The 12,602-nt window shown below is 40.2% G+C and overlaps 1 protein-coding gene across 2 annotated transcripts in view; it reads left to right on the top strand.

Moving 5' to 3' along the window:
* NEDD4 (NEDD4 E3 ubiquitin protein ligase) overlaps positions 1 to 12,602 on the top strand; it is a 54,254-nt gene that overhangs the window by 20,449 nt on the left and 21,203 nt on the right. For both annotated transcript variants that reach the window (XM_015872798.2, XM_015872796.3), the window contains one exon: positions 11,816 to 11,866. In XM_015872798.2, the coding sequence (XP_015728284.2) occupies positions 11,816 to 11,866 (51 nt within the window). The remainder of the gene's footprint in view (positions 1 to 11,815; positions 11,867 to 12,602) is intronic.

The following is a 12,602-nucleotide window of genomic DNA, read 5'->3' as shown; positions in this document are numbered from 1 at the left end:
TGTGAGGTGTCTCTGTTTCAAATGAACTTTCTTCATCCCTCCGTGTGACGAACAGAACTTGCTGCTTTGGGAACACAGCCAGCAAAATGTTTGTAGCTTATTTCAGTGCTAGTTTATGGATCTACAATCATCTCTGTTTTAATAGATCACTCACTCAGTGCCTTTGCATCATGGCAGTTTAAGGTAAACTGAAAAGTCTACAGATGGATACAATTACTAAGACCTAGGGCTGCTTTCGGTCTATCATAAGCAAACAATTTAATGACATCTGCAAGTCTCTGGCTGAAATCATATGCAAGCTTTAATCAGAGTCATTGAAGATAGAACATATTGTTCCAGCTCCAGCAGGGGGATTGGACTAGATGATCTTTTGAGGTCCCTTCCAATCCCTGGCATTATGTGATGTTAAAATGTAAATGGAGCACTGCAGCTATTGAAGAAGAGGAGTATGAGAAGAGACAGAATGTTTTGCTAGACCTATCTGGCTTCTATGGCAGTGTGTGATTTTTGTGGGGTAAGGGAGAAGACCTTGTTCAGTGACATGAAAGCACAGGGGATTTCAAAAGAGAAAGAAAAGTTCCAGAACTTACTAAGAACAGTACATTTAAAAAGAGTTCTACCTGAGCTACTTGTTGTTCATTGCTATATTATTAATAAGTTCAATTTGGAACAAACATTTAACATAAGATGAATAAATCTGGAGTAGTTAACATCTGGCAAACTATAGATTATTGAAAACGATGTTATTGTGGGAAGCATTGAGTAACATTAGTAAGAAATGTTGAGCTTATCTAAAGGAAGTTGTCACACTGCTCTTGTAGGAAGAATTGCAGGTGGGTTATCTGTGTAGTTGTTGCCTTCTGTTATAGAGATTGAGGCATCCGTGGTGAGTTCATGCAGGTTGGTTTAATAACTTGCACATGGCATAGCAGCTTAAGGCAAACCAGTACATTCTGCTGTAGCCGTGTCACCTGTGGTCTTTGTTCAGGAGGGGCAGTAGGTTTAGGCTTTAATCAGCAGCAATCGGTGCTGGCAGTCTCTGGTGCAGGCTGATGGGAGTTCCTGAGCTAGTGCTGCTGTTCAGTTTGGATCATCAGCAGCTGCAAGCAGTGGACTTAAGCAAGGAAAAAAATTGTTTTGAAACCTGCTGAACTACTTTTGGAGTAGCCTGAGACCACTCAGCCTGCATCCAGCCCTGCTGTAGGTCCTCATACATCTTGGATGACTGTTCTAGATTTTCCAGCCTAGGCCTTCAAAGAGCAGCTGTGCAGCTTCCAGGCTCAGTCCCGTTGTGCATCTGTGTGGTGCTGTACTGCACCTAATGAACTTCCCAGGAGTGAGGCTGTAATGCAGATGCTCCAGTTGACTGTTGGCTTCTTGGAGTCAAATTATTGGTTTTAATTTCATTCTATTTCACTCTCTCAGTAACAAAATAAGAAAAAATAGATTGTGTATTAAGTCCCTTGGATGTGTGTGTTAACATCTTTCACACCTGGTTTGATCTGTTTCTCAGGGAGAAAATTACACGTGCATTTAAGGATTTGAAAGGGCTTTACATTTTTTGAGTGTTCTAACCTTCATGGTGTTAATTAGTCAAGGTAAAGAAGAGTGCAGCTGGAATTGTTACTACAAGAGTTTGTTTCTTAAACTTTAACTGAAGTCATAAGACTGGGCACAGAAGCTCCCTCAAACAAATTCAAAAGTTTTATGTTTTTTATACTATTGAGTCTTGATATTGGAAACAGATTATCAAAGTAGTAACTAAGCAAATATTTGGTACAGTTTTCTGATTATTATTTTTTTTAAATATAATTTTGGAAGTGTTGGCTGGTTTAACAGAGGAGGCCAAATTTAAATTGGCTCTCGACTTTTTATAAAATCTAATACTCCTGCTTTTTATATAGTAGCTTATTTGGCACATCTGCCTATAAAATCAAGGGAACTCAAATTCCTGATGAGTAAAACATACCCTTTACTAACTTTTGACTTGTTCTCTCTTGTACTTAAGTATACTTGGGTTATATGAGACAACAAATTATCATCCTGTGACCTACATGAAAATGAGATCTCAAATGCCAAAAAACCCAAACCTATCTTAAATTGCTTTGTTAATGAATGTGTAAGTTCAAGTTCTTCAAGTAGCAAACATTAAATGGAGTAATATGGGATTGATGCTTTAAAATCACTGCAGGTTAAATACGGACTTTAAATGTATCTACCCATAACATACCAGTTCTGTATAGAAAGTATAAGGTATAAAAGAAGAAACATGATATTTTTGCTCTGGTCTTTGTAGAGCAGGAATTTTCTGAAAATATCTTTAGAAGTGAGGGGGAATTAGTGAAAATAACTCGTGTCATTTCTGAATCCTGTCTGTGAAACAGATGGTAAAACTGCTGAGGCATGTTATGCTGACACCTTCCTCTGGAAGCAGCCAGCCGGGCTGAAGGTCCTGCAGGAGCATATGTTGTGTAATAACCATCTCTCTAACACTAGTTGTTTTCTCCACTTTTATCTCAGTAACTGTCAATTGTATTTGTTCCTTAATGTCAGTTAAAAAGAAGTGCTTGCATTTCATATAAAAAAAATAAATCCCCTCACCATTTACTGTTGACGCATAAAAAGAAATGCAAGAGTCTGAGACTTTAATGAACTCTGTGCGACAAGGTATTTATGGCTTTGCATGTTAAGAAAAACACTGCATTTAGAATCCACGAACTTGGTAAGATCTGAACATGATAATTCAATTTTGCTGTTTTCCTGCGATGAATAGTGTGTGCTGGCAGTGTTTTGTGGAAGGAAAAAAAGCTCAATTCTCCTGATTTAGGGTTTTAGAGTGCCAAATAATATACTCAGTGCAGCACAAAAACACTTGAAATGGTCAGTATAGCACAGGGAAGTTTTGTTTGGGTTGGGCTGGGTATTTTTATTTCATTCTCATCAAGCTTGCAACTAACATTGGTGTTTGGGTGTTTAAGCAAGAAGAATGTTCGTTTTATAAGAGATCTATTGAACCCTTGTTTTCTTAAGCAGTGATAGTCTGGATCACTGTTTGTTTTTCCAGTTTGAATCAATACTTTATATTCCATCAAATAAGAGCTGTATGCTCTCTCCTTTTCCTGTACAGCTGTTGAATTGTGCTTGAAGACCAACCTCATGTACAACCAGCTGGCTGTTTGTTCAGAAAAGGACTGAGAATATACTTAGGATACACTAAATGCACTAAGAACAAAAAACGTAGTCACAAAAGAGAATATGGTAGAGAGAATATGTTCTTTCAACATCTGTGCAAGAGCTGTTAGAAGTGGTACCTTGATTAATCCAACAATTAAGAAAGGCATTAAAGTCAGTTTTATCTGTGGAGAGTGTTTATGCAGAATGGCTTCATGAGAAAGGACATGAAGAGATTCCACTAGTTAAATTGTAAAAGAATGAACGTGATTAAAGACAAAGACGGTCTATTCTAGGGCCGATCATGGGCTACGCAGCTGAGAAGAAATCAGGATGTGAAAAGACAGGGTATGTAGCTAAAGATGAAATATGTATCTAGAAGCAAGGACGGCCTAAGGGAAAAGCAAGATGTGTAGCAAGGTGTAGACAAAGCTGCAAAGAAAAAGTATCTATAAGACTAACCACAAAGGTCAGATGAAGTAATGTCTAATTCACCAATCCTGAGCTTAACTTTTGCAATATGCATGAACTTATTACTGATTGTATAAATAAGATGCTGTAACACCTAATAAACGAGGCTTGTTGACCATGATAGCATGAGACTTGTCTCCCGCGGTTACTTCCAACAAATGGTGACCCCGACGTGATAAGGAAAAAAGGGCGCCACGGGTGAAGAACTGCGTTGGGTTCGGGTCCGGATTTCACAGCCCGACGGACGACGAAAGAGCTAAAATTGGAGCTCCGCGTCTCGAGTGACCACACAGGTGGGCTCGACCGACACGTGCTGCCGAAGCCTGGAGGGCTGCAACGGTACCGACGTGAGTAAAAATGGACAGGCAAGCAGCATATGATTTATTTTCCGCTTTTCTTAGGCGGAGACAGTTTAAGGGGGTAGACTTGGAAAAGGAACTCCCTAAGTTATTAGTGTATGGGTATGCTAAAGGGTTATTTCAGAATCCGCATTTAGTGCATGATCTTGATGAGTGGCGTAAATTTGGAGATGCAATTTTTCAGGGAATGATAGATGGGGAGAAAATGGCTAAAAAATGCGGGAAGTGGTGGCGTGTGGTTTATAATGATTTGTTGCAATATCAGGCAGAAAAGGAAGCGGTAGAGCAAGCTAGTGCTGTGCAGGGGAGGAATAAGAATTATAATGAATGGTCAGATTGCCCGGGGCCCCCTGCAGTGTCCACCATAAAGTTGCCGCCGGCCGCCGAGCCTGAGTTGCCAGTGGCTGTGGAGCCGAGTGCCCCGTCTCCGTCTCCCTGCACGTCTGTATCAGACGAGCCGCCTGCATCGACCATGGCGCTACAGCCGGCCCCCTCGACCCCCCTTTGCAATGAGCCGCTCCCTGGGGCACAGAGTGACCTGGCGGAGGCCGTCGCGCGGGAGCGGGGGGGGGCTTGGGCTGCGCTGGCGCGGGCTTGTTTAGAGACGGGAGACGGTGAGGGGTTGGAAGCGGTGCGACACATGGTGCTGTCGGTGGGGTATTCGCCTAATGCTGCAGGCGGGACACAGGCTGCTATCAGTGCTTTAGATTGGAAGTTGTTGTTACAATTGCGGTCTACGGTCAGTCAGTTTGGAGTAAAAAGTGAGCCAGCGATACAGATACTGGATTATATCTGGAGTACTCAGGTTTTGTTGCCATCTGATTGTCAGGCTATAGCTAGGTTGATTTTTTCGCAGCACGAACAACTGCTATTTAATGCTTATTGGGAAGAGATGTGCCAACAGAGAGTTGCGATAGTTAGGCAGCCCGGAGATCCCTTGTATAATGTCACTGTTGAAGAACTTTTAGGGGTGGGTCCTTTCATCCGGACGGAGGCCCAGGCTTTATTAGGACCAGCTAAATGTAGAGAGTCAATGTATCTGGCCAGACAGGCTATGGATAAGATCAAGGCACCAGGTGGGCTGCCATCTTATACGGGAATCCAGCAAGGAAGAAATGAGGATTTTGGAGCGTTTCTAGATAAGGTAGCTGGAGCCATAGAGAAGGCTGGAGTACCAGAGTACATGAGGGAAATAATGCTAAAACATTGTGCACTTCAGAATTGTAATGCTACAGCTCGTGGCATTCTAAGTACTTTGAGGAGTAACTGGACAATAGAGGAGGCGTTAGACAGACTATCGAGCGTGCCCACGGGGGTTCAGGCTTTCATAGTTGAGGCTATTAAAGAGCTAGGGGCAGGATTAAAGGCACAGGCTGAGGCTTCTCAGAATCAAGTGTTAGCAGCCCTTGCACCCCTCCAAGCTGCAGTCGCTACAAGCCCACGCTCGCAGAACAGCTCCCTCATGAAATGTTTTCGTTGTGAAAAAACTGGCCACATCCGTCACGAGTGCCAAGCCGCTGGGATTTGGTGCAGCAAGTGTCAATCCAACGCCCACAACGCTGCTGTATGCTATAGGAAGTCGGGAAACGTGAGAAGCAGCGCACGAAAGAACAGCGGCCGCGCTCCGATACAAGCTGCCGTTCCCAGCCAGCGGCCGCCTGCCCCCCCGCACACGTCGCTCGTCGTGTTGTCGGTCTCTACAGCACCCCCGCCCTCTGCTTCGCCCACGTCGTTCTCTGCGCCTCGCCATGCCGCCCCTCCTTCGTCCTGCGCGGCTGTGTCTCTGCAGCCCGTGTGTAACGTGGTTAAAGACACGGATGGACTGAAACCAGGGGATCGTTATGACCCAGGTCCTGTAGATCCAGAAAGAGAATCGGACGCATTTCCTCCTGATGATACTTTGAAGGAAGCAGGAATGACAAATTTCCCTACAGCGTACTGTGATGTCTTAGAGCAATGCAGAGAAGAAACAATATTAAGGGGTGATGCTGACACGTTGCAGACCTTTCCTAATCAGGTCCCCCATTTGGAATCCCTGCCTTATGAGGCAGTGAAGGAGCTAAGGGAGTCAGTGAGAACATACAGAGTTCAGTCAGCCTTTACATACAATCTTTTGGTTACAAACAGTGACACTTACGCTATGACCCCTCACGATTGGAAAACTGTGTTAAGAATGATCCTCTCTCCTATGCAATACACCGTGTTTATGACTGAATATCAGCTACATAATTTGACTGATAGCTCTTTGCCTCAGACTCGGACAAATCCATGTGGCACAGCACCTCTTCAACTGTGTCAGACAAATGTCACTCACATTCCTGAATTTGGCCGTGTAAAATATGCACATGTAACAATAGATATTCATTCTTCTTACATATTTGCCACAGCACATACAGGTGAACTCAGTCATGACACCCGTAAACACTGGTTATCTGCTTATGCTGCTATGGGAATCCTACATACTACAAAAACAGATAATGGGCCTGCATATACCTCTAGGGCCACTCAAACTTTCCTCCAAGAAGGGTGTGTTAAACATACTACAGCCATTGCTCATTCTCCCACTGAACAAGCTATCACTGATCACATTTATCAAACATTGAAATCCATTCTTATTATTAAACAAAAAAGGGGGAATATGGGAGACACACTACAAGAAATATTATGCAAGGTTTTGCTTGTGCTTGTGATGAAGCTTTTGAATCATGTTCATAGAGATACAGCTTATGTGGATCGTCATTTTGAGGCTTCCCCAGTGCTAAAGGAACAGCCTATGGTTAATGTTTGGAATATGGCCACAGGACTTTGGGACTGTCCTCTACTACTGACAACTTGGGGTTGTGAATATGCTCATATTTCCACAGGGACTGGCCCTGTGTGGGTTCCAGCATGATATGTTCGGACTCATCTGAAGGCAGAAAATAGCATCCAGCCTTTATAGTAATTGTGATTGTGTGTTTCTTACTTAGTGGTATTGCTTTGTAACTTGCTGTGTTATAGATAATATTAGTAATAGTTTGACATAGTGTGTGATTTTCTGTTTTACCAATGCAGTCTCAAGATTTAGAGTTTAAGGCATTAGCTAGGATGTTGTGTGCTTCTTCTATTTTAGTAATAGATCAGATGTGTATTAAACAGGATTTGATGTAATCAATGCTAGAATCTACAGGAATAGGTCTTTTAATGTTTTAGTACTGTTTGGTTATGATATTATTAGCCTATTAATTAGCTTTTCTTAATTTGCAAAGACAAAACCTGGAAAGGAATTCTAGACAAAGAGATGACCCTGTATCATATAACGGATACCTATTTTACATCCAATTAATTGGGATCTGAAAATATAACCATGCATCATTTTAGACAAAAGTGCACGCTAATAGAACTAAATTTGATGGTTTATTCTGTTTTCCAAGCAGGTGTTCCACTTGGGCTCTATATCACGCACTGGCCATGCGGATATGGTGTACAACTGGAAGAAATCCTTCAGACCCTGAATGCAGGAGAGAATCTGTGATGGGTGAGAGAGGAAATGTGCACCTTGAAGCAGGGGACGCCCTGCTGGCACTACCTGTCACATCCACCACCAACATGGTCTGCTGTTTCTCAAGGGTCAATAAGTATTAATGCCCCTAGTGATACTCTAGTACATTTGTCCTCTAAAATTGGTTCTATTTGACATGATATTGCATTAAATTGCACAATCATTAATCAATTATTAGCCCGGATAACTCAGTTAGTAGAGCATGGTTATGAACATCTTAAAAGCATTTATTGCACAAATTTTAGTGGTCATTAAAATCAATATATCAGAGTATATAAAAATTGAAGACTTTTCCTGATCAGTTACAGATTAACACAATGGAACCCTCCCGGATTTATTTTTAGGTTGAAGAAACTTAGGTTGCAGTACAAACATGTTTGTTCTTTTTAGTAGGTTTAACAGTAATGTTGTTATGCTGTATTTGACTTGTCTCTTTTTTCACTTTTAGAGTATTGTCAATCGAGGTCTTGATTGAGTTATAATAGTTATGTCATTAATATAAGTAGTGTTGTTATTCTATAGGCAGTATCTTGGAATTGTTGTAATACAAGAAGAATTTTATGGAGCAGCAGTCATGGATCGAGATGAGAAGTTCACAGAGCAGCAGCTATGGAGCAGGATAAAACTACATGAGAACTAATTGAACAATTGAACTGAATTGCTTGTTAAATATGATTAATCGGTCGTTGAACTGAGCCTTTTCATTTTAAAAGAAAACGGGGGAAATGTGGAGAGTGTTTATGCAGAATGGCTTCATGAGAAAGGACATGAAGAGATTCCACTAGTTAAATTGTAAAAGAATGAACGTGATTAAAGACAAAGACGGTCTATTCTAGGGCCGATCATGGGCTACGCAGCTGAGAAGAAATCAGGATGTGAAAAGACAGGGTATGTAGCTAAAGATGAAATATGTATCTAGAAGCAAGGACGGCCTAAGGGAAAAGCAAGATGTGTAGCAAGGTGTAGACAAAGCTGCAAAGAAAAAGTATCTATAAGACTAACCACAAAGGTCAGATGAAGTAATGTCTAATTCACCAATCCTGAGCTTAACTTTTGCAATATGCATGAACTTATTACTGATTGTATAAATAAGATGCTGTAACACCTAATAAACGAGGCTTGTTGACCATGATAGCATGAGACTTGTCTCCCGCGGTTACTTCCAACATTTATCTACTCAAACTTGATAAATTTTGGGTAGTGTTCCAAGCACTGCTCTTTAACGTATGACTCAGTGTGATGACGCTGTTATACTCAGATAAGCATGTCTTGTAGTGGTTTATTCATAACTGCTAAGGCTTATTAGGCATACATTTATAAATTAGATGAGAATGAGTTTTGGAATTCAGGTATGTCTGGATTACTTTTTCAGTGTTTGTACCCTTCTGAGCACTCGCTTTTGCATTGCACTGGAGTTCTTTAAACGTTTTGGATACAGCAGCTGTCTGTCCTCGCATGTTTTTAATAACCTTCTATAGACTAAACCACTGAATCAGTAAAATAAAAGGCCTCTTTGTTAGTGTACTATATCATTAATAAAGGTTTATGCACTTATGGTTTGGCAAGCAGAAAGTTTGACTTCTCGGGCTGTCAAGTAGTTACAAGTTGACAAGAACAACTGACCCACTTGTCTTTGCTAAAGGAACTGGGATGCCTGCTGTCATGAAACAGATGCAAACAGTTTCAGCTCCACTGGCATTTAATTGTTAATGTGTGCGAAGTCTGTTTCAGAGCTTCTTTGGCACTTCTTTGAAGGCAGTTAGTCAGCTTGTCAGAGTGAGGCACACTGCTAAGCAGCATTTCTGCTATCTGATCTATGTATTAGTAGTTTGGAGGTCAACAAAAATCTCGGCTGGAGGATTTTACTCGCTGGCTGGAGGAGAAAGTACTGTTAAAGGTTGGTTATCGAGGCTGGCTCTACTAAAAATAGCAGGACAGCCAGCAGAATAATAAAGTGAATAACAGGAGCTCGTACTAAAATTACGCTGGTAACAAACACAATGTTCTGAGGTTTTCTAAAACGCAGCAGACATTTGTCCCACATTCCAGAAATTTATTTGAAAGGCATGTTCCACTTGAGGATTGCCAAGAACTTCACAAATACTGAGCCTTTTAACGTGTCTAAGGTATGTGCTGTGCCATTTTAAAAAGAACCTCATAGGCAGAAATGATAGCCATATTTTTTCCAAAAGCTTGTGGTCTATAATAATACAGAAAGTTTTCCTTTACTAGGTCAGGGAACCTTCAGACTCTTCCGTTATGAAAACCTGTTGTAGCGTTGTATCCCAAACCAGTTTGAGAGCTAAAAAAGTGGTGGCATTTTTTTTTTTTGGGGGGGGGGGAAGGGAGAAATGTTTTTGTTTGGATTTACTTGTGAGTAGCTTTTTTTCATTGGAATCTGAACAGAAGACACACATGCTATAAATTTAATGTAAGTTTATGTATCTGTACTTTTCCAGCGCATTACTATGATAAGCTCTGCAGTTCAGTTACACATTGTGCTTTTTGAAGGTATAAAAATTAGAGTTTGTTAGCATTGTCAATTAACTGATAGAAGTGAGAGGCACTTTTTCCATATATATCTACAATTCAAAGACAAAATGGATAAACCTGGGACGACAGACATAGAAAGAAAAGGAACCAGGATTACTGAGGGAGAAATATCTGCTTGAGGAAAGGCCTGTATCCTTTACAGTCAGAGGTGTTCAAGTGGAGAAAGCTGTCAGTAAGTCAAAAAAGACTGAGTAGAATTGAGTGGGAATTTTAGCACCTGGAAAACTAAAAATATAGGCATGCTAGAAGAAAGGTGAAATGCACAGCTTTGCCTTGAGGTGAAAGGAATGTATTTCAATGAAATATGGAAGCTGGTAATGGAAAGTTATGGAAGAAGACCATTTAAGTCCTTAGATTGTGAATTTGAATAAAAACTTGTGGTGTGTCAGCAAATTTTTAGGAAAGAGCAGCCACTGAAACTTTTGTTTGCTTTTTAAAAAACAAATCAGGAAGATGAAACATCCAGGGGCTGTGCAGGCTGCAGCGTGGAGGACTTCCACAATTGCTGGCCTGTCTATACAAAGACTTCAAAAATGTGAAATATTTCACGCCCCTTTGATTTTAGCACACAGGCAGTGGTGTGTATTTGGGTTAAATGGCCCATGCGATACATTTTCCTGCCTTTGTGAAGGTTTGTGAAGATTTCAAATCATAAGTGGACTCGAAACAACTCAACCCATGCTTCTGTAATCCAGTGGGAAGTCAAGTGAAGTACTGGGACTGCTGGCATGACTGTTGGGCACTGCTGAAGTGACCCACTAAAAATCCTCATTTCTGTAGAAGTAAAAGACCAGTGATCACCAGTAAACCACAGAATAATTCTGTGTGTTGTTGTCCATGCCTAAATTAAGCTAAAGAATACACCGGGGAGAGGTGGCGAAGCTGCATTCATAGTCTGGTTATAATCAGGGCATCTGAAAAGGCATCCTAAGTCAGGATAGGCTCCTGCAGATTTTTCATGCTGAAGTTAAACTCTGTTGTGAGTGTAGGTCAATGGCATTTTTCATAGATATAATGAATTTTAGTGCACTTTCAGATGTCAAGAGGCATGTCGGATGGGATAAGGCAGATGCCGTATTTCAGGCTCCTGCTGGCAGGCTCGGGACAGCTGGAATTGCTGCGAGTTCCAAAGCACTTATCACAGATGAAACTTACTCTTACTTCCTCTTACTTTTGACAGTTAGCTGTATTATTTTGAAGTGAAAAATAATTTAGTAGATGCTTATGGTATGAACTTAAGCAGAATGTCTAACAATTTCATGCATTCCTAGCAGAAGGGTCTGTAAATAATTCTGTGTTATTTCGTGATAAATGTTTAGTTGTTTGAGCATATATCATGACAACTGTTCTACTGGAATAGCTAATGGAAGCATCTTTACTTTCTGCCTTTCAAGACAGTGTTTCTATTGGAGATGTTGACAGTCTTAGTCCTGACTGAACAACTCTCTACTGTTTGCTTAACAGTAGTCCATGTGATTTTTAATAATTAAGAAGTCCCATAGCTCTGTCAAATGTCATTTGTTTTGAGGAAGACAAGACTGTCCAAGACTCAGGTACCAAGTCAGCTGGAACCTGTTCTATGTGGAAAGTTTCCTTGTCTGTGCTTCAGCTCTTCTTGAAGATCTTAAAAGGCTTTACTGTGTTATCAGGGGTTTAAAGCACTGTGTCTAAAACATTGTGAATTTACATTTTTTGTGCTTTTTATTTGTGTATTTTCTAGACTCGAGATGATTTCCTTGGGCAAGTGGATATTCCCCTTTATCAGTTACCGGTTGGTATTTTGTTCTTTTGTTTTCTATTAATGTGAAAAAGAAAAGGGATTCTGTAAGGAACTGTTTTAGTCACCTAAGGAAGTAAACCATACCGATGATCTGATTGAATTTTCCTGTTGTGTTTTTGTTTACTGCTGCTGTTTATCAAAACAATGTAGTTCAACATGTATGTAGATACTGATTTCTGCTGCTATGAGAGCTAGAAGTGCTTGTATCTTCTTCAAAAATAAAAAGAGAAACGTTTTAATCTGTCTTAAAGACAAGGAGAGATTATAATAACCATATTTCTTAATATTTTGTTTAAAGTCTTTCTTTGTTTGAATGTTACATTCATTTCCTTCTATTAGTTCTTATTCCCACAAACAAATGCACAAGTAATGCACATGTAATACTTACACCAAAATGTCTGGTATATAAAATAGCATTTTTCTTTCTGAGATTCAGTATAGGAGATATTGAGCAAAATTGAATTGCTTTAAATTCCCATGAAAGGTGCCATTCTTCCATGAAAAAGATAGAAGCCTGTTAAAAAATATGCATATATATATATAAGCTCTTTAATGTAATAGCGGCTAACCTTATATCCTGGAATTTTTGGCTTCTTCCTAATGAAATATTGACTTTTTTTTACCTTTTTTTTTCTTTCTTTTTTTTTTTTTTTTTTTTTTTTTTTTTTTCTTTTGAGAATACCATTGTGGAATTGCATCATCAATTGCATTTTTTTCTTAATTAAGA

This window comes from Coturnix japonica, chromosome 14 (genome assembly GCF_054131305.1).
Source record: "Coturnix japonica strain WE chromosome 14, WE-NBRP24, whole genome shotgun sequence".
Taxonomy (NCBI): domain Eukaryota; kingdom Metazoa; phylum Chordata; class Aves; order Galliformes; family Phasianidae; genus Coturnix; species Coturnix japonica.
This window is presented reverse-complemented; position numbering and strand designations above follow the sequence as displayed.